The sequence below is a fragment of the Acomys minous genome, assembly GCF_964271855.1.
Source record: "Acomys minous genome assembly, chromosome: 8".
Taxonomy (NCBI): Eukaryota; Metazoa; Chordata; class Mammalia; order Rodentia; family Muridae; genus Acomys; species Acomys minous.
The window spans coordinates 101,501,277-101,526,590 of NC_140489.1; the positions used below are offsets into that span (position 1 = coordinate 101,501,277).

The 25,314-nt window shown below is 44.6% G+C and overlaps 1 protein-coding gene and 1 pseudogene across 8 annotated transcripts in view; both read left to right on the plus strand.

Moving 5' to 3' along the window:
• DTNB (dystrobrevin beta) overlaps window positions 1-25,314 on the plus strand; it is a 216,508-nt gene that overhangs the window by 156,793 nt on the left and 34,401 nt on the right. For 5 of the 7 annotated variants that reach the window (XR_014781191.1, XR_014781192.1, XR_014781193.1 and 2 more), the window contains exons 11-15: window positions 1,476-1,565; window positions 3,621-3,708; window positions 21,575-21,660; window positions 22,503-22,616; window positions 24,898-24,994. Coding sequence is in view for 2 of the 7 variants with exons in the window: in XM_084792601.1 (XP_084648727.1) it covers window positions 1,476-1,565; window positions 3,621-3,708; window positions 21,575-21,660; window positions 22,503-22,616; window positions 24,898-24,994 (475 nt within the window). In the remaining 5 variants the exon portion in view is untranslated. The remainder of the gene's footprint in view (window positions 1-1,475; window positions 1,566-3,620; window positions 3,709-21,574; window positions 21,661-22,502; window positions 22,617-24,897; window positions 24,995-25,314) is intronic. The other 2 variants (XR_014781194.1, XR_014781195.1) reach the window with 1 other exon arrangement.
• Window positions 14,070-15,020, plus strand: LOC311603629 (prohibitin 1-like; annotated as a pseudogene). The gene has a single exon. The product of its transcript is annotated as a prohibitin 1-like (transcript).

A 25,314-nucleotide genomic window follows, 5' to 3' on the forward strand; every position in this document is an offset into this window, starting at 1 on the left:
GTGACAGTGGAGCAATAATATCATCCATAAATCTGCAATACAGGTCATCTTGAATGTTGCTGAAGAATGAGAAACCACCAGACTCTTGTCTTTTCTCGAAACAAACAAAAGCAAAAACTTAAGCATATAGATGTAATCACAGAGAATAGAAAAACAAACTCAATGGCTTCACAGAAAGCAACCAATGAAATCCAGAATGTGGGGTATTCCACAAGGTATCTCTTCCTCTTCACAAATTCACGAAAAAAACAGGGAAAAGAGAGCACTGTTCTGGATTTAAAATAGAAGTGTGTCAGTCAAACACAACATGAAAGAGGCATACCAACCAAATTAGTGGGAGCCTGCTTTGAATGTTGGTGTTTACTGGAAAGGATGTTTTGTAAAGTCTGAATTTTTTTGTCAGATTGACTTCAGACATTAGAACACCAGAGTTTTTAGATGTAGTAACATTGAGATTCTGTGAAATGTTTTCACTATCTCACAGATACCTAGGCACAGGGATTCCCAGGTAAAAGAATTGCCTGAGATCTAAAAATGATTAGATCTGGGTGCTCAGTCACCTTAGTGCAGAAAAAGGTGACCAAGGGGAAAGGACAGGATAGCTCAGTGTGCAAAAAGCATGTGCTACCAAGCCTGAGGGCCAGGGTTTGATACCCGGAGCTTACTTGGTGGAAGAACTGCCTCTCTGACCTCCACATACGCACTAAGGCACATCCCTCTCTCCTCAAAATAAGTCAATAAATATAATGATTTTTTTAAAAAGCTGGGACAGGAAGGCTAGATTAAACAAGATTGATGAAGTGGTGAGGCTTGTTCAAGTTTGGCAACAGGTACATGGAGAACAGTTATTAGATTACTCTGCAATTTTATTATTTCTAGAGCTAAAAGTTGTTTTTTTTTAAGCTCATATGCTTATGTATCTTCCATATATCTGTAACAGCCCCACTGTCCTGTCTTAGTGTTAGACGCAGTTCTAACCAGTTCATCCAAGTGCTGATTCTGTGAGGACCTGTGTATCTCAACAGCAGTAGAGATTTACTTAACTGGCAGAAAGTGTGCAGTAACACTGGGAATTTTTAAGTGTAGAAAAAGCCATAAAAGCTTACCATTAGGGTATCACTCAGAGATAAATAGATTGACTGATTTTTTGTTTTGTTTTTGTTTTCCTGCCAGAAGGCTTTTCCTAAAAAGTAATTCTAGCCCAGAGCCCACAACCTGGGCAGAACTGGGGAGCACAGTTCTCCCTTCAAGGCAGGTTTCAGTCAACCAGATCAGAAAAAGAAAAGACTGTTGCATATCAGCCAGGCAGTTCCCCATAACCTGACACCATATTTCCATTATGCATTGTGAGTTTTTTTTCCTTTATCATAATTTGTTTGGTTTTTTTCTACTTTTAAGTTTATGGTTTTAATCCATGTTCATTTCTCCCTCTGTACTTGTGTCATGCTTGCTGTCTTTGCTTCCATCGTTCCCAGGTTACAGTGTAGCCAGGACATGCCCAATCTTTTGGCCGATGAGCATGCGCTGATAGCCTCCTATGTGGCCCGTCTGCAACACTGCACACGGTTAGTTGGTAGAGCAGCCGCCCCGGGAGTGCAGCCAAGGCTGCTCTGAGGGAGGGGGTGAGGTCTGGCTCCTGGGGTTGCCGGCAGGAGAAGCTCTGCATGTGTGGTGTGTCTGAACAGCTGCCAGCTGTGATTGGCAGAGTTAATTGCCAAAGCATTGGCTTCCACAAGAGGAGCCTGGCCAAGCCTGGCACTCATCTCAGCATGGAGTTAGAAATTCTCCTCTTAAGAAAGGTACAGTCCATGCTGGTTACACCAGAGCAGTCCGTGCACCCCGAGAAGCCTGAAGTTCCAATGCTGGAACATCCTCAGAGAGGACTGGTTTTTATGTCCTCTTCTTCAGCAGTTGTTACTGAGAAAAATATGCATATGAAAATGGCTGTTTGAGGCCGGTGAGATGGCTCAGCAGATAAAGGCCCTTCGAGATGAACTTGATAACCCAGGTGGTAGAAGGAAAGAACTAGTTCCTGAAAATTGTCCTCTGACCTCCAGTGACATGCCATTGTACCTGCCAACACACATGCATGCACATGCATCACACACAAAACAAAAGTAAAAACATAGAAAGAAGAAAGGACTATTTTAACTGTTGCATTTCATACTATTTCCAGTAGTTTTACCAGTATGACTAAGCAACAGCATTATTTAAGGGTGCTTCCCTAAAGTCTTGGGAGAACAGTCAGGTCCTGCAGAGTCCCAGGTGGGTTTGATGGGCTTCTCCTGTGGGAAGGAGAAAGGAACTGGTAACTGCATACTCAGTCAGAGTCTCCCTGTGCAACAGATGGTATCTGTGTACTTGTCTCAGCCTCTTGGTCTCCAAGAACAGACGTTTCTTGAGTTCTTTGAGCTCATTTTGTGGTCCAGGCACACCTTGAACTTATGATCCTCTTGACTTAGCCTCCCAGGATGATGGCTAATTCATCATCATCCCTGCCTCCCTAAAGCTTTTTATTTTCTTAATGATTTTTTTAATTTTTGTTTTATGTGCATTGGGGTTTTGCCTGCATATATGTCTCTGTGACTAGAGTTACAGACAGTTGTAAGCTGCCATGTGAGTGCTAGGAGTTGAACCCTGGTCCTCTGGAAGTGGAGCCAGTGCTTTTAACTGCTGAGCCATCTCTCCAGCCCTCCCTAAAGCTATTTAGTGGGCATGGTGGTTCATTTCTGTAATCCAGCACTCAGGAGGCAGAGGCAAGGAGGGTTACTGTGAATCCAAGGCCAGCCTGGGCTGCAGAATGAGCCCAGAATAGTGGGTGGGTGGATGGATGGATGGATGGATGAGTAAATGGTTGAATGAATAGAAGCCAGCTCTTTGTGGAGCTCGTTTTCTTTTATCAGATACCATATTGTTTGGTACCTTATCTGCATGAATCCTTGCATTGTAACAATGATGGATGAGTCAGGACACTGGTACCCACTTATAATCCCTGCTCTGCTCTGGGGACACTAAGGCAGGCGAATTGGGAGCTCAGTCTGGGCAATACAGAAATAACTTATCTCAGGAAAAAGAAGAGGAGAGGAGGAGATGAAGAAGGTGGGGGCGGGGGCGACCAGTCCACTCCAGACTGGGCCCGTTATGTAGCATGAGCATTTTAAGAGAGGAGAAGGATGTTAAAAGGGAATGTCTAATAACATGGACTCTTTCCAGCTCGGCAGTGTGCTTGGCCAGCCCTGGCTGTGACTTCCCATTTTCCTTCAGCCGGTGTTAAGTATACTTTTTCTTAGCCCTTTGTTTTTCATGATCCCACAGTTTTCTTAAGTCATTTTTTAGTTCAAGACCTAGCTCTATAGAGTTAGTTTTCCCAAGCATATGTTTAGAAATCCCTATCTCGGGTTTTTGTAGGATGTTTTTTCTTAGCCCTTCATTCAAAAAGAAGTTGCCCTTTTGCTGATGTGAATGCATGGGATTGGCATATGCAGCCTCATTATTTCTGTAAATCTGTTGATGCCTGTGACCCAGGCCTCTGCTTGTTGTTATCGTTCTTCATTACAAGCCTTTCTCCTTAGGGACAGAGTTTAATGATAGACACCTGTTTAATCTCATCTCCTCGGCAGTGTCCTGGACAGTCCTAGCCGACTGGATGAAGAGCACCGGCTTATAGCCCGCTATGCTGCGCGACTGGCTGCAGAGGCAGGAAACATGGTAAGTGAATGGAGGACCTCAGGAGACTACCAGAAAGTATTGTTATTTGAATATGCATATTACTTAGGAGAATAGTAAGTATGACAGGGGGTTCCTGGGGAGTAGAAGGTAGGGGGTATATGTATGTATATGTATGTATATGTATGGAAGAGAATGAAGGAGCCTTTCATTTTATCTGTAATGTTCTCTTTGAAATACAAATGAAGATAAAAAACTCAAACAGAATTTAGTTCTTCAAGAATATCAAACCAGGTGCCGTGGTGCGCGCCTTTAATCCCAGCACTCAGGAGGCAGAGGAAGGCAGATCGCTGTGAGTTCGAGGCCAGCCTGGTGTACAAAGTAAGTCCAGGACAGCCAAGGCTAACACAGAGAAACCCTGTCTCAAACAAAACAAAACAAAATGGAAAAAAAAAGAATATCAATACATTTAGTGTAAACTCCTGATAGTACTAATCAAAAAAAAAAAAATAAGAGAGAGGGGAGGAGGGAGACAGAGGGGGGGGGAGACAGAGAGAGGGGGGGGGAGACAGAGAGAGAGAGAGAGAGAGAGAGAGAGAGAGAGAGAGAGAGAGAGAGAGCATACAAATCAGCAATGTCAAGAATGAAGGAAGGGACATCACTTCTTACAGAAATTGAAAGTCTGAGATGAAATATTAGCTTGAAAAGATTAAGAACGTAGCCAGGTATGGAAACACCTTTAATCCTAGCACTCAGGAAGCAGAGGTGGGTGGATCTCTGTGAGGTTGAAGCCAGCCTGGCCACCAGAGCAAGTTCCAGGCCAGTCAGGGCTGTTCAGTGCAACCCTGTCTCAAAAAAAGAAAAAGGAAAAGGAAAAAAAAAAAATTAACCCAGGTGCAATATGAATATTTCTTGAAAAAGACAAAAATTAGCTAAAAATTTAAAAAAACAATTAAATGTTTGCTAAAGAAATAGAATTCATAATTAATTTCCCACAAAGAAAACTCCATGCCCCAAAGGCTTTACTGTTGAATTTATCATGCTTCCAGAAGGGGAAAAAAAAATGTGGAAAGGTTAATACTTTATATCAGTTTATCCAAGCAATGCAGATTTATGTACTATATTAAATGAATCAGTATAATTCACATTAACAATTTCAAGAAGGAATTTGTAAGATCATTTTAGTAGATGCAGAAAAGGCATTTGACAGAACAACCCCGTTTGTAAAAGACTTCTTACATATTCCAGGAATAAAAATAGGACAGACTTCCTTCCCACGAACAGTACCTACACAAAAACTGCCAGCTAGCGTCAACATTTAAAGACGAAATCCTGGAACATTCTTCCCTATTTTCCTTCCAAGTCTAATTTTATTATCTCTATTTACAGTTACATTAGGAGACCTAGCCAGTGCAACATGAAGCGTAGATACTGAAAAGAAGTAAAAGGGTCTTTGAAAGTAGCACGATCATCTCTAGAGACTGCTATAGAACCTGTGCAAACACTACCAGGCCAACAAGTCAGCTCACAGCAGTGCTACAACACAAATGTAAAGCACACTGCTAGTGCGTAGCTCAGTGCTAGTGTGCTTGCCTAGCCCTGGTTCAATCTCCAAGACCACCAACAAGACTAGTAATGATGGTAAAAGGGATTTAAGACTGGAAGCTATAAAACCTTGCTAAGAGCAACAAAAAGAGCCTATGTAAATTGAGAAGTATGCCTTGCTATTGACCGAAAGACTTAACAGTCAGTACCAGCCAGAGGTCCAACAGGTATTGGTTTGGGTTGTGGTTGGGATTGGGTTTAGGAATCTAACTATATAAACCCTAGATGGCTGCACTGTGTAGACTAGGTTAGCCTCGAACTTTGGGGGTTCTTCCTACCTCTACCTCCCCAGTACTAGGATTATAGGTATATGCTACTGTGCCATGTTCAACAGGCTTCTGTTTATTGTTAAACTGGTAAACTCATTTTAAAATATATTTAGAAACCTAAAATACCCAAGGTAACAGTCTTGAAAAAGAAGAAAGTTGGCAAATGTCACCATAGGTGAAAACAAGGCCTAGTATAAAGCTCTAATAATCAAGAAAACGAGGTTTAACCAGGTGGTGGTGGCACACGCCTTTAATTCCAGCACTTGAGAGGCAGAGGCTGGTGGATCTCTGTTGTTTTGAGACTAGTCTGGTCTCAAAAAACCAGCCAAATAAAATGAGGTTTAGCCAAAAGATGAACAGGTAGACTATTCATAAAATAGACTCCCAACAACAGCACAGAAGCAATTCTGTCAGAGAAAAAATTAAGATTTATTTTTTATTTTATATGTGTGTATATATATATATATACACACATATGTATATATAAAATTATGTATGTGAGTGTCTTGCAATCTTATTCAGAGCATCAATTTATACTCTGAGGGTCAAGAGGAGTCTCATGAGTAAAGTGTCTAATCACAAAGGCAGGCCAACATGGCAGCAAGCCACACAAGCATGTAGCAAAGCCATGCTTTTCCGTAGAGACATATAAACAAATAATAATAACCAGTTATAATGAATTATCTGAAGTAAACTCACTCCTGTCCACTGTACCTGGGAAGGGCATGAAAGCACAATCCAAGAACAGGTCCATATTTTTGAAGAAACTGAGGCCACAAGACTTTTATTTTGCTTTGTTGGAGTTTTCTCACAAGCACTCAGAATTCTCCTCACATGACTCCGTTCTTGGACTGTGCTCTGACCATGTGGGAGAGGCCAGAGGAGGGCGTCAGATCCTCTCATAGTAGAACTCCAGGTGGCTGTCAGCTAGACGCTGTGTAGATGTTGGGGACTAGCCCTTCGTCCCCCTGAAGAGCAGCAGTGCCCCTAGCTGCCGAGCTGTTTCTCCAGCCCCCACATTGCTCTTTTACATGTTACTGATACTGACTCAGGGGCTGTGGCTAGAGAGGCAGCTCAGCAACTAAGAGTGCTTGCTGCTCTTGCAGAGGACTGGAGTTCAGGTCTCAGTACCCACATCCAGCAGCTCCATGGGATTCAGTGTCCACCCATGGCCTCCTTAAGCATCTGTACTCATGTACACAAACCCATACACAGAAACACATGGACACAGAATCAAAAATAAGATAATTACAGCCAAGCATGGTGATGCACGCTTGTGATCCCAGCTTCGGGAGACAGAGGCAGGTAGATCACTGTGATTTCAAGGCCAGCCTGCTCTACAAAGTGAGTCCAGGACAGCCAGCGCTACACAGAGAAACCCTGTCTTGAAAAAAACAAAAACAAAAACAAAAAGAAAGAAATATTCAAAACTGAAACAGGGTGGCTTGTCAAGGTCAGCCTGAGCTGTGTAGTGAGTCCCAGGCTGCCCTGAGATGCCTAGCCCATCCAAAACTCCTGAACGGGAGAATCTGAAGTTCAAGATCAGCTCCCCTACACTGGCCAGTTGAAGCTCGTCTGGGTTCAAGAGAGGGGGGAAAAAAAAAGCTAGGCATGGTGGTTCATGCCTTTAATCCCAGTACTCCGGAGGCAGAGGCAGGTGGATTGCTGTGAGTTCGAGGCCAGCCTGGTCTACAAAGGGAGTCCAGGACAGCCAGGGCTACACAGAGAGACCTTCTCTCGGGGGCGGGGGGGGGGGAGAGAAAAAATTTCAAAACACAACATAGAGTTGGAAAATCTACACTATTACATTGAGAGGTGGAGCGTAGAGAGTGGGCAGTCATCTAACTAGAATCTAAATGCTTTAGAATTAGGATAATGAACCAACAGTTCAACATTTTTCAGAATTTATATATGACAAGAATCCTCAGGTTGAAACATCATAATCAGTGCCCCAAAAGAAAAAAACAACCTCCCTAAAAGCAGTGGGGTATGGCCACGCGAGAAGCCCAAGCAGGACAGAAAGTTCCTTAGCTAAACTCAGTCAAGAATGAAGGGTGTGGGGGCTGCTACTCCGTTTTAGAGTACTGTCCTAGTGTGCACAATCTGCCAATGTGGCTTCAACCCAGGGACCTCAGGAGAGAGGGGGGTGGGGTGGGCACTAGGGAGAGGGAGAAAACATACTATTTATAAAGGATTGGCAGTTTCTCCACAGCAACAATGGGTACTTTTTCATAAAGGATAGAAAATAAAAAGCCTCATTCAAAGAAAGAATGTCTGAGTGCATCCCACGTTGCTGATGTTTTTGACAAGACTTGAGAGTATTCCTTACAGGGAATACTCAAACTGATTTTGAATATCATTACTGCTCTGAAAAGCACCAGTTAATTTGCTAAAAGGGGAGACAGTACTCCAACAAGCTTGGAAAGGTCACAGGACATTGTGTGCTGAAAGAGTCAAGAGTCTGCTAATGGCCAGTACTCACTGAATATGCACTAGGTGGTAGTCATTATTCTAAGTGCTTTGCATATCTCAGCTAATTGATTATTCAAAACAGTCCTGTTTCCTGTGGCCTGAGAAATAACCACCTGAGGCTGCAGTCTTTAAGTGGCCTATCTGGGATGAGGGATGCCCTTTTTATCTCTGATAATTTAACTCTTGAAGGTTAAGGTTCTGGAGGGAAAAACACTAACAAAAATATCAAAGAATGAAAGGAAAGGAAAGGAACGATGACCTGGGACTAGAACTATAGACTTCCAGATGCTAACCAGGTAAAAAGAACCAGGCAGTCCCAAAACTGTTCCAGTTTCTGTAAGTGGGAGTGGCAGGACTAAGTGAAGGGAGGCAAAAGCAGCATCGCAGCCTTGACCGTGTGTGCCCAGTTAGGTTCCCTTCGTGCAGCCTTGACCGTGTGTGTCCAGTTAGGTTCCCTTCGTGCAGCCTTGACCGTGTGTGTCCAGTTAGGTTCCCTTCGTGCAGCCTTGACCGTGTGTGTCCAGTTAGGTTCCCTTCGTGCAGCCTTGACCGTGTGTGTCCAGTTAGGTTCCCTTCGTGCAGCCTTGACTGTGTGTGTCCAGTTAGGTTCCCCTCCTGCGCGGACAGACTTGCTTGCCAGAGCTTCTCCCCAAAACTATTTCTGTGCATTTGTTGTTGTTGTTGTTGAGAATCTAACATCGTATCATATAGCTGACTCCAATATTACAACTCTGAAGGTTATGGAATGGAACAGCATAGGGGGGAAAAAACAGCCTAGGAAAAAGCACAGCAGTGTTAAGCTGGTTAAGCCTTCCTTACTCACACTGTCGGTTGTCACAAGTGGTCAAGTAACTTTAGAAGTAGTTGAACTTCACGAATTGGGAGCTGCACTGTGGCTGAATTCTAATGAGCGTGTTTGCTGCTTGAGATAGCCCCGTTGACCCTACACAGCCCTTTACGAGTCTGTCAACAAGAGGCAAAGCCTTTTCACCCTGAGGCCCTGCTCTGCTTTGCCGTGAACCCAGATAAGGCTGTTTGCATCTGCTGGTTTCCATTGCTGGTGTTGAACTGTCATGAAAGTGATCTCTGCTCAGGAAGGCTTCCTTTCATCTTAGTTCACCTTGCCAAGGATGGTTATCTTCTGACTATCAGGCCTCTCAAGGGTTCTTCTTCACCAGATCCCTGCCCAACACAAAGCTCCTAATCCTCTAATCTCACCCTGATACAAGTGCTTTGCATAAAGTGGGGGTTTATTTATAGCCTGCCTGATAGGATTTGTATTGATTTTTCTCGGAGACCTTCTTCCTCAAAGAGAGGCCCTTCAGTCATTGTGCCTGCAGCGAGCACCCTGTCACACGCTGCTTCCCCAGCCGCCACCCGGCAGCTTCCCCTTCACCCCTGTGCTCAACAGACCAGGCAGTGAGCACCTCAGGCTGACACTTGAAGAAAAGCACTATGGGTTTCTCAGAGGTGCCAGGAGAACTCATTTGTTTTCCTAGAGTGCCTAAGTTTCTTTTTTTGAAAAAAGGAAACAGAAAAGCCTGTAATGTGTGGTGACTCATAACAGCATATTCTTAGTTCTGTGGTGAATCTTAACCAGCACTGGGTGTGATCTGATTATTTACTTTTAAAGGTTTTCACTTGGGAAACAACAACAACAACTTAAAACGCATTACAGAAAAGGTGAGCGGGAGGGAAAAGCTTTACTGTTGTCATTCCTCCTCACTTCTTGGAGGTTTTTCCCAAGGCTGTACCCCAAGCTCCACAGCCTCATTGTCGTAGTTGCTTGAGGCACACACTATCTCGGGACCATCCTCAAGGTTTCTGAAACTGTAGGGATGAAACCTCACTAAAGTGGTCATTGAAAAACCTGGCCGTAGCCGGGTGTGGTGGCGCACGCCTTTAATCCCAGCACTCGGGAGGCAGAGGCAGGCGGATCACTGTGAGTTCGAGGCCAGCCTGGTCTACAAAGCAAGTCCAGGACAGCCAAGGCTACACGGAGAGACCCTGTCTCGGAAAAAAAAAAAAAAAGAAAAACCTGGCCGTATAATGGGATCAAACATGAAGGACTTTAAAATGTGTCGGCTTTGCCTGTGACCTACTGCGTGAGGACATTTGGGTTAGGGCCTGTCTCTCTGTCTTTACCGAAGGAGTCTTCTGATTTACAGGCAGCCTGGGAAGCACTGTCTTAAACAGCACTATTGGATTCTGAGGAGAGGGGAACAACCCATAGCCTCCACATATCCTCTGGGAGCCCGGGTTGTGGGCGCAGGGGCACAGAGACAGTGTAGTGGCCCACAGGGACAGCTCTGTGGATTCATCTTGTCAGGTTTGTAAAGGTCAAAGCCACTGATCTCTTCTTTAGGAGGCTGCAGGGCTACACCTGGCTGACTGTGCACTTGCCTTGGATATGTAACGTTGCCCAATTCAACCAAAGGGATCTTGTCTCTTATCCTGTATCTGCCAGATGTATCTCCACATCTGTGAGACCCTTGACCTGCAAGGATGCTAATGTGAGAAGCACTGTCTTTCTTAGGATTAGAAGGACTGCAACATAAGTGGACACCACTCTTCATTCTCAAATGGAACCTTCATTCTCCGTATTAAAGCTTCCCTCCCCCACTCCACAGGGCCTTGCTACAAAGTCTAGGCTGGAACTGGCTTATTCTGTAGTCCATGCTGTCTGTGGTGTGTGTGTGTGTGTGTGTGTGTGTGTGTGTTCGTGTTCATGATAAGGACATCAGATCTCCCAGAGCTTGAGTTATAGGTACCAGGTGTTCATTGTGGATGCTGAACTCCAGTCCTCTGGAAGAGCAGCATATGCCCTCAACTGCTAGGCAGCCTTCTCTCCAGCTCCTAGCCTGCATGTTTTACCAGGCAACTCTAAGAGACAGATGATTCCTAATGTGATTTTATGAGTCAGAAGACAGGCACATCAAAGTGACTCACTTTGCTGAAGGCCCCCAGCCAGACTTAAGAGTGAATAAAGGTTTGTATGATTTCGTGTATTGGTGTGGTCTCAGATCACTGTCCACCTTTACAGCATTGGTGTTTTAACATACATGTAACCAGTGTTTTGGAGTTTGGGGCTAAGTAAATTGTAACAGTTTTGTTGTTCTTTGTTTGAGTTGGGCTTCTTGAGACAACATCTCATTGATTCCCCCCCACCCCAGGCTGATCTCAAACTTAATATGGAGCCAAGGATGATCTTGAATTCATAATTCTCCTACTTCTACCTCCCAAGAGCTAGGATCTAGATTGTTTTGGTTTTAAATTTTATTTTATTTGTTTGCGGGAGCCATAGAGGCCAGAGAAATGCTTGCAAGACTTAGTTTCTTAGGCCAAGTTGGTGGCACACACCTTTAATCCCAGCACTAGGGAGGCAGAGGCAGGGGGTTCACTGTGAGCTCAAGGCCAGCCTTGTCTACAAAGCAATTCTAGGACAGCCAGGGTTACACAGAGAAACCCTGTCTCAAAAAACAAACAAAAAAACCCAAAACAAGACAAAACTCAGATTCTTCTTCCACCATGTGGGGCGCAGAGACTGAACTCCTCTCATCAGGTTTGGCTGCAGGTTCCTTTACCCACCTGCCTTTGTCAGCCTATACCTTTAAACAGAAAGGAAGAGGCTAGAAAGGTGGTCACTCTTTGAGAGGACCCAGGTTTGCTTCCCAGCACCCACATAGCAGGTTCCAGAGGACCTGACTCCCCCTTCTGACCTCTACCGCCACATAGAGACATGTGTAGGCAAGACACTCATACACATAAAAATTAATCTGAAAACAAAATACAGAAGACATTCTGAGACATTGCTAGAGTTTGTCTGTTCCAGCAAGCAAGAGTTCTGGTTGATGGAGCAGTGCTTCAAATGTCCCTGCATATTCCTGACTACTTAAAAAAGAACCTTCATGTCTGTGTGAGACAGGAGACCCTCTGCATTGCAGAACTTAAGGATGTCTTTTTTCCACCTGTTCCAGACCAACCAAGTTTCAGAAGTCAAGAGAACTTAAGGATCAGGATGATGATGATGATTATGATATTATTTTTTTTTTATTCAGGGTTGGCCTTATTTAAGTAAATTCAGAGATTTAGCTTTTATTTGGCAGAGACTAAATCTTAGTACGTTTTGTTTTTGGAGTCTAAGCTAATGAAGAGCCTATTGAAAGGCAAAACATGGCTTAAAGAGTAAAAATATTTACCTAAGGGGCCAACATAGAAACTGAAATTGTTGTGCTCGCTTCGGCAGCACATATACTAAAATTGGAACAATACAGAGAAGATTAGCATGGCCCCTGCGCAAGGATGACATGCAAAGTTGTGAAGCATTCCATATTTTTAAAACAAGGATTTTCCAAAATTTGTGGACAAATGGATTGAACTAGAAATGATCATAATGAGTGAGCTAACCCAGAAGCAGAAAGAGTCAAATGGTATATACTCACTTATTACTGGACACTAGCCCAAGGGACAGGTCCCATGAAAGTCTGCACCTACCAGGAAACGGGGATAGAGGTGAGGACATCCTATTGAGACTCTAGATGAGGAAAATATAGAGGATAGGCAAGTAGGGGCACCCAGAGGGTCCTAGAAACCTACAAGAAGAACATTATGATGGCTAGATCTGAGCCCAGGGGTTCTGCTTGATCTAAGGCATCAACCATGGACAAAATGGGCAGTCATCATCAAACCCCTACCCAGATCTAGCCAAGGGACAGAACATTCTCCACAGCTAAGTGGAGACTGGGGACTGACTTTCACAGGATCTCTGGTGCCCCATATTTGGCCATGTCCCTTTGTTGGGGAGGCCCAATGGCACTCGGAGGAAGGATAGCGGACTACCAAGAAAAGACTTGATACCCTAGCACCATATTCAGGGGGGAGGAGGTCCCCCACAGCCACAGTCATAGGGAAGGGGGATTGGGGTGAAAGTGGGAGGGAGGGAGGAATGGGAGGATGCATGGGATGGGATAGAAAATGAGATGTAATAGGAATTATTTTTAATTTTCAATAAAAATGTGTTATAAAAAAATAAAAAATTAAAATTAAAATTAAAAAAAAAAGAAAGAAAGAAACTGAAATTGTTGCCTTTTGCCAATTTAAAGGACATCTAACTGGGCAGGGGTTTGTGACTTATCCCACTGGATACATAATCACCTGGAGAGATTTCAACTAATGCCCAGGCTTTATTACCCCACACCAGTTATAACAATCTTTAGAAGGGAGCCCTGAAATTGATAATTTAAAACATTCTTAGCTGGAGCTAGAGAGATGGCTCAGTGGTGAGGAGCACTTGCTGCCGTTACAGAGGACCTCGTCTGGGTTCCCAGCACCCACATGTCAGCTCACTCCAGCTGTGGGGAACATGAGGCTCGCTTCTGACCTCTGCAGGTTCCTGTGTCTTACAATGTCTCCCATATCTTTTTTATTTTGTTTTTAGATTTATTTATAAAACAAAAAAAAATTGCAAGCTTTTGAAAAGCTTCAAGCCTGAATGAGTCAAACTCAAAGTGAGGGGCTGTCTTCCATCTTGAAGTCTGAATCCTAAGAAAAAAACAGAACTCTTTTCTTCACAGTCAAACCACTTCCATCCGCAGGCGCTGACTGCTAGGCTGTGACAGGGGAGACAGAATTTCTGCAAGTTCAAGGTTGGAGTTCAGCCAGTTACACTGTAGCTTGGGGGGTGGGGTGGGGGGAGGGATTTCACCTTTCCTTTTGGTCAAGGTTTTGTTAAAGTCCTGGAAAGCTCTTTATAACTTCAGAAGTGCTCAAAAATATTCTGCCTTTTTATTTGTATACACACACACACAAAGAAAAAAATGAAAACAAGCAAAAGCCCTAAACAAAACACGGTTTCTCTTATGTCACCTGTAACTACTCTATAGACCAGGCTGGCCTTGAACTCAGAGACCCGCCTGTCTCTGCCTTCTAAGCACTAGGATTAAAGGCATGTGCTACCACCGCCCAGCTAAAAATAAGATGTTTTGAACTAAATGGTAATTTTTAAAATGACATCCTGGGGGAATTCATATGGAGGTCAAAGTGGAAACAACAGAAGGAGTCATGGCTGCCAAGGTGTTTTAGTCCATTGGAAAGTTCAGCCTGGCTTTAGCAGCTGCAGGAGGCCTGGTGAGCTCTGCCTTATATAACGTGGATGCTGGGCACAGAGCTGTCATCTTCGACCAATTGCAGGAGTGCAGGACATTGTAGCAGGGGAAGGGACTCACTTTCTCATCCCTTGGGTACAGAAACTAATTATCTTTGATTGCTGCTCTTGACCACGGAACGTACCAGTCATCACTGGCAGCAAAGATCTGCAGAATGTCAACGTCACCCTGTACATCCTCTTCCGGCCAGTGGTCAGCCAGCTTCCTTGTATCTACACCAGCATTGGCAAAGACTATGATGAACGGGTGCTGCTTTCTGTTACCACAGAGATCCTCAAGCTGGTGGTGGCTTGCTTCGATGCTGGAGAATTGATTACCCAGCGAGAGCTGGTCTCCAGGCAGGTGAACAATGACCTCACAGAGAGAGCGGCAACATTTGGGCTCATTGCGTGTCCCTGACACGTCTGACCTTTGGGAAGGAGTTCACAGAAGCAGTGGAAGTCAAACAGCAGGAAGCGGAGAGGGCCAGATTTGTGGTGGAAAAGGCTGAGTGAGCAGCAGAAGAAGGCAGCCATTCTCTGCTGAGGGTGACTCCAAGGCAGCTGAACTGATCGCCAACTCTCTGGCCACAGCCGCCGGTGATGGCCTGACTGAGCTGCGAAAGCTGGAAGCGGCTGAGGACATTGCATGCCAGCTCTCCCGCTCACGGAGCATCACCTGCCTGCCAGCCACGCAGTCCGAGCTCCTGCAGCTTCCCCAGTGAGGCCTCCCTGCTTCAGCTCCTCAGCCAGCCAGGCCACAGCCTTGATCATTCTGAATGGCACCTACTTTCTGCCTCACCCCAGAAATCATTGTGAAATTTCATGATTGGCTTAAAGTGAAGGAAATAAAAGTAAAATCACTTCAGATCTCTAATTATTAAAAAAAAAAAAATCCATACTAAGAATTGCAAGGTTTGGGCTTTTAATTTTCCTTTTTTTTTTTTTTTTTGTAGATTAAAAAACTTATATGTATGAGTGTTTTGTCTGCATGTATGTATACATGTGCACCACATACATGCCTGATGCCCATGGAGGTCAGAAGAGGCTCTCAGGTCCCCTGGAAACTGGAGTAATGATCTTTGGAAGCTGCTATGTGAGTGCTAGGAACGAAACTCTGTCCTCTGAAAGAGTGGCCAGTGCTCTTAACCACTGAGCCATCTCTGTCGCCCTTGTTTTGATTTTGAGACAGTCTCACACTGTACCCCAGGTTAGCCTAGAACTCACTGTGTAGCTCAGGCTAGCTTTGCATTTGTGGTAATCATGCTGTCTCAGCCTCCCAAGTGCTGAGATTACTCATGTGAGCCATTCCACTAGCCTTAATGAAGTTTTGCTTTTTTCCTGTTTTGTTTGTTTTTATTTTGCTTTAAGGCAGAGTCTCTTGAAGGCTGACCTGAACTTACTATATAGCTGAGGATGACCTTGAACTCCTAATTCTCCTGCCTCTACCTCCTAAATGCTAGAACTGAAGATATGTACTGCCACATCCATCTAATAAACTTCTACTTAATATAGGATAGAACTGTTTGGCCACTCACAGACTTTTAGAATATAATAGTGTGCTGCCAGTCTGCTCATTGGTCACCTGAGAAAATCCATTCATCTCCCAGCATTGCTTTGCTAATTTTAGCACAGAGATTATATAACAATGGAGCCAGTAATATAGAATAATATTGAGAATATAACATCAGAAAAATTGCAGTAACCTGCCCAGGTGGGTGATGTGCACCTGTAAGTCCCACCCACTGGAAGGCTAACGGAAGAGCCAGAAGTTTAATCCAGGTTATCAAGGCCAACCTGGGCTACACAGTGATACCCCCCTCAAAAAAAAGTTACAATAAGTAAAAAGCTTTTTAAAGTGTCATTGACTGAAAGACAATCTGGAGACCGTAAATCATGGTTTCTGGGAACAAGTGGATTCTGGGACCTATAAGGAATGCCACTTTGTTGTCACCTCCAGACTGTGGGTCCATCCCAAGGGTCCTCAGCTGCTCAGGAAACGATCCCTTTAATCCCAGCACTCAGGAGGCAGAGTCAGGCAGATCTCTGTGAGTTCAAGGCCAGCCTGGTCTACAGAGAAAGTTCCAGGACAGCCAGGGCTAACACAGAGAGACTCTGTCTCACCCATCCCCCAACTAAGTAAGATAGACTACTTTTTAAATGATCCCTATTGCAGTTTTACAGTGGGCCTAGTTCAATCCCACGTTGCTTCAGGATATTGACAGAACGCTTGGACTAGCTCTCTACTTAGAATGTCTAGAGAACAATGATCCTACCTGTGCTTTTTGTTTGTTTGTTTGTTTGTTTGTTTTCTTTGTAACAATCCTGGCTGTCCTGGAACTAACTTTGTAGATCAGGCTGGCCTCAAACTCACAGAGATCCTCCTGCCTCTGCCTCCCTGGGATTAAAGGTGTGTGCCACCACTGCAAGACTGAGACTCTAGAGAGATCTCTAGTCTATTCCCAGAGTCCCTACTGAGAGACGGAGTCCACTGTTGATGCAAACGCATAGGAATTTATTGAGCTGTCACAACAGGGTCTGCCAAGCTCTTTTGAGCTGGAGACCCTGAGAAGCAGAGGCATGGGCCTTTTATAGGTTTTAGACAAAGAAGTAAGTTTTACAGTAGGGAAAGTGGAAATTTTAAACACAAGCTGTAACACAAACCTGTTGTTCTTGAGTTAAGCTGGACTTGGTCACACACATAGTGATAGTGCTGTCTGTCCTTGGTTCAAGCTGGACTCTAAGCAGAGGAGATTTACAGACTCTGGCCTTAATGGGGGTCCTTAAGGAGGGGGTGCTGGTTCCTTCCACACCACCCAACTTTACCTGTTCTGTTTTATCTTAAGGATGAAAGGGATAGCCTTTTTTTTTTCCAGTCACAATTGGGATTTTGTGAAGTCACCCTTGAATGGGAGCTTCTCAGATCCCTTTCCACATGAGTCAGCAGCACTAAGAAAGGAGGGGAGAGGCAGTGCTCTGGTTAAAGGATTTGCTGGGTAGTAGAAGCCCTCTTTTATGACTGAGAAGCGATCCAACTGATCAAAGGCTGGCTTTAAATATTTAAAGAGATCTTTTATTGAAGTATGAAGTATGACAAGCATTTGCATAAAGACACTTCAGCATCGGGAAAGAACTAGAGGAAGTAAACTGGCAGAATCCCCATAAAGAATTAGTATGCACTTATGGAAATAGTTCATTTTCCTGTTGTCTGCATATAATGTTCATTTTTTAAAGCAAGTTAGGGATGGGGAGCCCTAACCAGGACCAGAATGCCTCAGCACTTCTTTATGCACACTCCAGCATATTTTCATGTTTTCACGCCCAAGTTGTCTCCTTTGTATTAAGCATTCTTTCTCCTCGTAGCTTCCCTTTTCACTTCTGTGCTGAAATGACTACATGGAAACTTACAAGCTCTTGATTACTACCAAATTCTTCCTCATAACGTTCAAGCCCTTCAGCGGCCTCCCTCCAGCCATTCCAACTGCTCTGGTGCCTGCCCTTTTCTCTGCTGTGCTCGCTTTCCCCCAGCCTTCTGGCTTGCTGCGCCTGCTCAGAAGCACCTCATTAGAAGAACCTCCATCCCTGTCCTCTCCTTTCATCACTACCTTCCTCCCTCGTGCCTGGTACTGCCAGTGTGTGTGTTTGCTTAGTTACTGTTATTTATTTATTTAATTTCTGGTCTCCCCTGATGTAGTATCATTTCAGTGAGGTGAGAGTTGCTTCCCATGCACCAGGGCATCACTAGTTGCTTGAATAGCGTCTGGCACAGTGGAGCCAGGAACTGAATAAATTAATTTTGTTCTTGAAAGAAATTATCTAAGGTCTCTTCCAGACAATGTATCCTGTGTCTTTATGAACTATCATTCTGTTTCTGTGTTAGTCTCTCTTTATTTCTTTTTGTTTGTTTGTTTGTTTGTTTGTTGAGATAAGGAATCTCTGTGTAGCCTTGGCTGTCCTGGACTTGATTTGTAGACCAGGCTGGCCTCGAACTCATGGCAAACCCCCTGCCTCTACCTCCCTGAGTGCTGAGATTACAGGCATGTGCTACCATACCAGCTTTCTGTCTTAGTCTCTTTAAAGTCCAGAAGGTATTTTAGGAAGGCTTGCCTTTGTTTTATTATATTGTTATTAAGAGCCCCATAGTGTTTAAGATAGCAAAAACTTAAATACTAAATGCTCTGTTACATAATATGTACTAGTCCATTTTCCATTGCTATAATACCTAAATAAAGTAATGAGGAAGAAAAAAGGTTTATTTGGGCTTACTGTTCTGGTAGGCCAAGCTCAAGGGTCAGCATCTGGGGATAGTCTCCTTGGGGAAGGGTCCTGAGGTATCCCATAGCATTGTATACGGCAGAGACAGAGAACGTGTGTGTGTGTGTGTGTGTGTGTGTGTGTGTGTGTGTGTGTGTGTGTGTGTGTCTTATAGAGTTCAGTCCTGGGGATGCACCAAGATCAAGTCATTGAGTCTCCATTCTAAACACCTCACTGAATCCTAATCGCCTCCCAGAAGTCTGTTCCCAAGCACCATGGTCCTGAAGTTTCCACCCTCTATACTACCTCACAGTGGGATTGCAGGCTAACACATGAAGCAGTAGGGCACACTCAGAGGAGAAACCTTGCCTATATTTGCTGCTTTGGTTTTGGAGACGGTCTCACCATGTAGCCTTGGCTGGCTTGGAACTCACAGAGATCTCCCTGCCTCTGACCCTGGAGTGCTGGGATTGAAGGCCTATGACACCACTTACACTAATACTTTAACCAAAAGAAACAAGCTGGGTCTGGGTTAGGGGTTCTCCTATGGGTATAGGCAGGTAGAAAAGCCCAGACCCATGCTTTCTACAGGAACTGTTGCTTCTCCACTTCTGTTTGAGCAGCAGTGCTTCCAGGCTTCTGTACCTCCACTATGAAAGACACAGGTTTACAGTCAGACCGGAAAAGCACTGAGAGTTATTCAGGGGTTTCCAATGAATACTTCCAAGCACACTTGTTCTTATATGATGCAAGTCCTTCCTACATCTGTAATTTCCCCGCTCTCACCTTGACAGAGAATTATACCTTTTAATTTCACATTATTAAAAATTAGAAACCAATTATTCATACCCAGGTTCATTCTCAAGCCGTTTTTATAAAGCTTAACTCAAGCTTTCACAAGACTATAGAAATACAGTGTGGGGAATTTGCTCAGCTGGCTGCTGGTACACACTTCTAAGTGAAGAGGGAATCATCTTTTTTTTTTTTTTTAAGAAGAAAAACATGATGTGATCTGGTAAAAATCAAATTGTCTGCTGTTTTACCCGTTTATTTAGAAAACACCATCTGAAAAGACTTGTTGTTGAATCTTCAAACTCTAGGCAGGATATTAGTAGATTCCTGCTTCTTGTACACTGTGTTTGAGGCAAAGCAGAGTTTCATGTGTACAGGGCTCTGTCAGCTGAGCTTCATCCCCAGGCCCTGACCCACTCTGTGCAGTATGTGTATGTGCCATTTCTAAATGTCTTTTTTGGGTTGTTTTGGTTTGGTTTTGGTTTTTCGAGAGACAGAGTTTCTCTATGTTGCCCTGGCTCTCCTAGATTCACTTCATAGACCAGGCCAGCCTCAAACTCACACCTGCCTCTGCCTTCCAAGTGCTGGGATTAAAGGCGTGCACTGCTGCCGCCACCACCACACCCAGCATTCTAAATGTTTACTGTTGTTTTTTATCATAGTCTTGAAGGAGCTAACAAGGGTACAAATCACACGCATGTGTTCTCTCCAAAGATGACATATGAAAGTCTCCCAAAAGGCAGTTACCATGTGGCTCAGCAGTTTGACTCCTAGATGAATGCTCAAGAGAAAGCATATATTTCTATACAAATGTTCATTTAAAATAGCCAAAAAAGTAGAAATAGCCCAAATGTAAATCAGCTGTTTGAAAAATGTGGTATACTTATATTGTGGACTATTGTTCATCCATAAAAGATATTGATTTGTGGTATATGTGAAGCTTGAAAGCATTTTGTTAAGCTAAAGAAGTCATGTGTAAAGGCTACAGTTTGTTTTTATTTATAATGTACAGAATCAGTGAAACTACAGAGAGAAAAATGGTAGTGCTCAGGGCAGGCAGAAATAGATTGTGATTGCTAATGGGCACGGGATTAGGAGGATAGTAAAATTTTGCTGGACATAGATGTTGGTGATGGCTTCACAATCTCATGAACACACTACAAATTACTATCCTGTGCACTTTTAAAAGTCAGGGCTGGAGATTTGATCCAGTTAGTAGAATGCCTGCCCAGCATGCACAAAGCCCCAGGTTCAATCCCAGCATAAACTATGTGTGGTGCCCCATGCATGGTAGAGGAAGGAGGATCTCACGTTCAGGGTCATCCTTGGCTACATAATGTTCTAGGCCAGCCCAAGCGCCTGTCATTAAACAAAGGATTTATGACATTTAAACTCACTTCTGTTTTTAAAGGGGAAACCTCACAGTTACAGCCTTCATAATAAGGATGTTGAAACAAAAAAAGATTTTAACAGCTTTCAGTGAGAATACTATGAAAATGGGGCTATGGAGTTGGCTTAGAGGTTAAGAGCCCTGATTCCTCTTCCATAGGACCTGGGTTCAATTCCCAGCAACCACGTAGTGGCTAACAACCATTTGTTACTCCGTTTCCAAGATATCTCTGCAGGTAGCAGACATGAAAGTAGTTCGCAAGATGTGCATGCGGCAAAACACCCATACACATAAACATATAAGGTTAAACATAAAGAAAAGAAGTTAAAGCCCTCATTCACTGTCAGAGTGAGACTGAGGTGGTTCAACCACTTTGGGACAGGGTGTGACAGTTCCTCAGACCTTGTTTTAGTGTTAGCATGCAGCTCAGCAGTTCTGTGTCAGTGAGGCTGCTTTGGGTAAAGGCTCTGCCAGCAGCCTGACGACCTAAGTGCAGTCCTGGAACCCACGTGGGAGGAAAGAGACAACGCATGCACACATAAAAACAGTGTATGTTGATAGAAACATGTAAGTAAATGTGTTACTGCTTCATCTGTAGTTGCTAAAAGCTGGAAGCGAGGGAATATTCCTCAGCAATAAACATATGTGAGCATCAAAAACCTCCTGGAAACCAGACCCAGAACTACACACAGAATGGTTCTGTTCGGGGAAGTTTCTAGGAAGGCAAAGCCAGGTGGAGCCTGAGCTCACCCGGCAACCACTGTCCTAAGGGATTATCTTATGGTGGTGGAAAATGTTCTAATACTGAATTGTGGTACTTGGTTACATACATGTTTAGGTTTACTAAGACTGTTGGATTTGATAGGTTTTATGGTATGTAAACAGAACCTCCAAGATCGATTTTTTTTGGAAAAAATGAGCAGTCAGTCAGAGACTCTAGATATTTGAATTTGGAAAAACAAAACAAACCTCTTCCCACTGTAGACTCGTCCTCCCACTGACGCCAGCTTCAACTTTGATGCTAACAAGCAACAGAGACAGCTCATTGCAGAACTGGAAAACAAGAACAGGTGAGAATGTGGCTCCCTGACCTCTATCCAATGGCCAGTCCTGTCTCCTGTGTGGTCCTCGGCGCCTCACAGGCCACTTGGCTTGTTTGCTTGCTCTTTTTGCTCCTCTGAAATTGTAACTGAGGCTGACCTCCAACTCACTGTGTAACAGGCTGTGGTCTCTTGATGCTCCTGCCTCCACCCACCCAGCTGTTTGCCTCCTCAGTAGGCAGGGGTAGCTAGCCCAGGACCTGGAGATGCACCGCATGCTGTCGGTTCCGACTGTTCTAGGCTCTACTCTGCCACCTCTGAGGACTCCTCCTATTCACAGTGTGTCCCTCACAGTTCCCTACCCCACTCCTTCCCCAGTAGCATTTGCTGTCTTAGCAGCTCATCCTGGCCTGTTACATTGCATGTAACTGGTCTCATTTTAAGAGCTGCTAAAAGGCCTGGGGACCACACATTACACTGCTATGCAGTGGAAAGTGTGGAAACCAGAGCAAGAAGACTGGCCCTTGTGTAGCATGCACTGGGGAGGAAACCGTAGCTGCCTCCAGCCAGGAGTCACAGAACGGGAGAGAGTTAAAGAGTTAGGAAGCCCACATAGGACCTCCATTGGGAGGTTGCAAAAGATCTCTTTGCCTGGAGAGGAGCAGGGTAAATAAAATGTTCCAGTTGTCATCTCCCCTTCCTGGAGAAGGTCATCTGTGGGCAGAGCAGTGGAAGCCATCAGGTGAAAATGTTAGGAAGGTATCCATTTCACACGTGGTAGTTTAGAAGCCTCAGGACAGGGTAGAGGATGCACTGAGGGCATTAAAAAAAAAAAAAGCCATCAAACACTAGCAGCGCCTCTCCATCCTCAGAGAGATCCTGCAGGAGATCCAGCGCCTGCGGCTGGAGCACGAGCAGGCTTCCCAGCCCACTCCTGAGAAGGCCCAGCAGAACCCCACGCTGCTAGCAGAACTGCGCTTACTGAGGTAAGTACACAGCTACCTGCTCCCAGAACAGACTGCCTAAGAGTTCCATTGACTACTTGGAGGGGGAAGGGGAGGGGCGGTCCTCAGTCATCACTACAGAGCCGGGCTCCCTCAAATCCCAAGCCAACTGGTGGGTGGTGATTCCTGTCCTGCCAAAAGAAGGAAAAAAGTCATGTTACAGTCACCATGTTACAACTCCTCTTGTACAGCTCTGATTTTAGAGGCTTCTGGCACTTGAGACGGGCAGTGCTCGGCAGCAGGCTTCCTATGCACTGGCTCTGAGACAGGAAACTAAGGCCTTGCACCTTCACTGTGGCACTGTCTCACCTTTCCCAAGAGCTGAGATGAGGGATCAGCACAGAACAGCAGAGCATTGTTGGCTCCTGTCTGTGATCTCAGGAGCAGGGTAGGGACGGCTTCTCTGGAGAACAGTGTGCGAATGACGAGATCTGTAGTGAGTCTTCCTCTGTACCACAGAAACATGCATGTTCCCATTCATAAAGGCATTATGGAAGCCAAGTCTGACATCTTAGTTCTTACCAGAGTTCTAAATTCTTGAAAATACGCCTTTGTTTCTGTTGTACCATTTAGAATTCTACATTTGATATTTGGGGCTGGGGGTGGCTGAGATAAGATCTCAATTGTTAGGACTTTTAGCCTTACATAGCATAGGCTGGCTTGTGGGGATCTTTCTTTGTCAGCCTCTCCAGGACTAGGTTATAGGCCTGCAGCACCCTGGCTGCCTCACACTTAATTGTGAAAGTGCTAGCACCTGGAGCACACAGAGCTGAACACACTTAATTGTGAAAGTGCTAGCACCTGGAATATACAGAGCTGAACAGCAGAGTTTTTAGTGCTTTCTTTGGAGCCTTGACTGTGATTTCTTTTTGGTAGGGAACAATGATTATTGACTTTTCTACCTGTATCTTGTCATTTAGATTTTTATCATCAATAAGTAGAGCGTAAACAATTTAAACAGTGCAGATGAATCAGTTAGCCTACAGGTGTGCTTCTCTCCCAAAGCTTCATTTCAGGCTGGACACGACAGTGCACACCTTTAATCCCAGCACTGGAAGCAGAGGCAGGTGATCTCTGTGAGTTCCAGGCCAGCTGCGGCTGCATAGTGAGACCCTGGCTCATTTCAGCTTGGGATTGGTGGCTGTTGTCCACTGTCACCCCATGGGGAGGGGTGGTCACATTGTTAGTGCTCTAGTAAGGCAGAGGAAGCAAATGCTGACTCCAACAGAAGGTAAGAGGCAGCTGTCAGCTTAAGACACATCTGTGTCACTTCATTTGCTCAGCCCAGGTTCCGGTGACTGTTTTTATATCTAGAAAAGCAGAAACAGTCATTCTGGGATCTGTTGCAGAAAACTGCAGTTACTAAAAGTGTCTGGTGACAGTGTGAGGACCAGAAAAGTATTGTCAGTATAGGAGGGGTCCAGGGCCACCACGCAGCAGCGCAAAGCAGCAGGAAGGAAGAGTCTAGGTCCAAGGGGATCTATTACTTGAGAAATCAGCTCATTTCAGAAACAGCTCCTGTAGCATGAGGCAAGGAGGGATGTTTGATCACTGAGCTAGGCCGGTTGTCTGTACATGTGGGCACACATGGTACAAAGCCAATAGCAGATGAATCAAACAGAAAGACAGAACTTGCAAACTTCTGGAAGACATAAAAGAATTTCTTCAGGATTTTGGAATAAAAAAATAATTGCAGCTGTGCTTGGTGGTGCACGCCTTTAATCCCAGCCCTCAGGGAGGCAGAGGCAGGGGATCGCTGTGAGTTTCAAGGCAGCCTGGTCTACAAAGGGAGTCCAGGAACAGCCAAGACTGCACAGAGAAACCATGTCTCAAAAAACAAACAAACAAACAAAAACTGCTCAAAATTAGTAACAGTGACAGGCACTGGTAGAGTTATCTACACTGATCATAAGAACGAACAGAAGGGCTGAGAATGTAACTCCTTGATAGAGTGCTTGTCTAGCACACACAAGCCTGAGTTCAGTCCCGATACAGCATAAACCAAGCATGGCGGTGCATGCCTGTAATACCAGCCCTTGGGTGGTGGAGGCAAGATCAGAAGTTTAAGGTTACCCTTAGCCGCATGGAGCCTAAGGTCAGCATGAGATAAAGGAGACCGTGTATCAAACAAAACAACCTCTGCCTATCAAGTGACATATAAAAGGCGGGATTCATTTATAGGTATCTCATACATACCCTGTATGTATGAGTTCAGGACCTGCCAATCATCTTTTCTGATGAGCTCCTACTTCCTCCTGGGCAGGCAAAGGAAAGATGAGCTGGAGCAGAGGATGTCAGCGCTGCAGGAAAGCAGGCGGGAGCTGATGGTACAGCTGGAGGGGCTGATGAAGCTGCTAAAGGTAAGAACTGGACCTGTGTGCTCTTCCCTCCCTGCATCTCTCTCCAAATAACCAGGCACTACTGGGCCTAGAAAGTTTTCAGGTGCATTTGCATAAGTGTAGCCTGTATGGGTATCAGTCATTGAAATTAGCATAGAGCCTATAAGATGTCTTGGCAGGTAAAGGTAATTGATTTGGCTTAGTGTTTAAGAGCACTGACTGCTCTTCCAGAATGCTCACATTATATTCCTAGCACCCCAATGCACCTCACAAACATTTATAACTCCAGTTCCAGGGGATCTGTCTACCTGCCATGAGCACCAGACACACAAGTGGTGTAC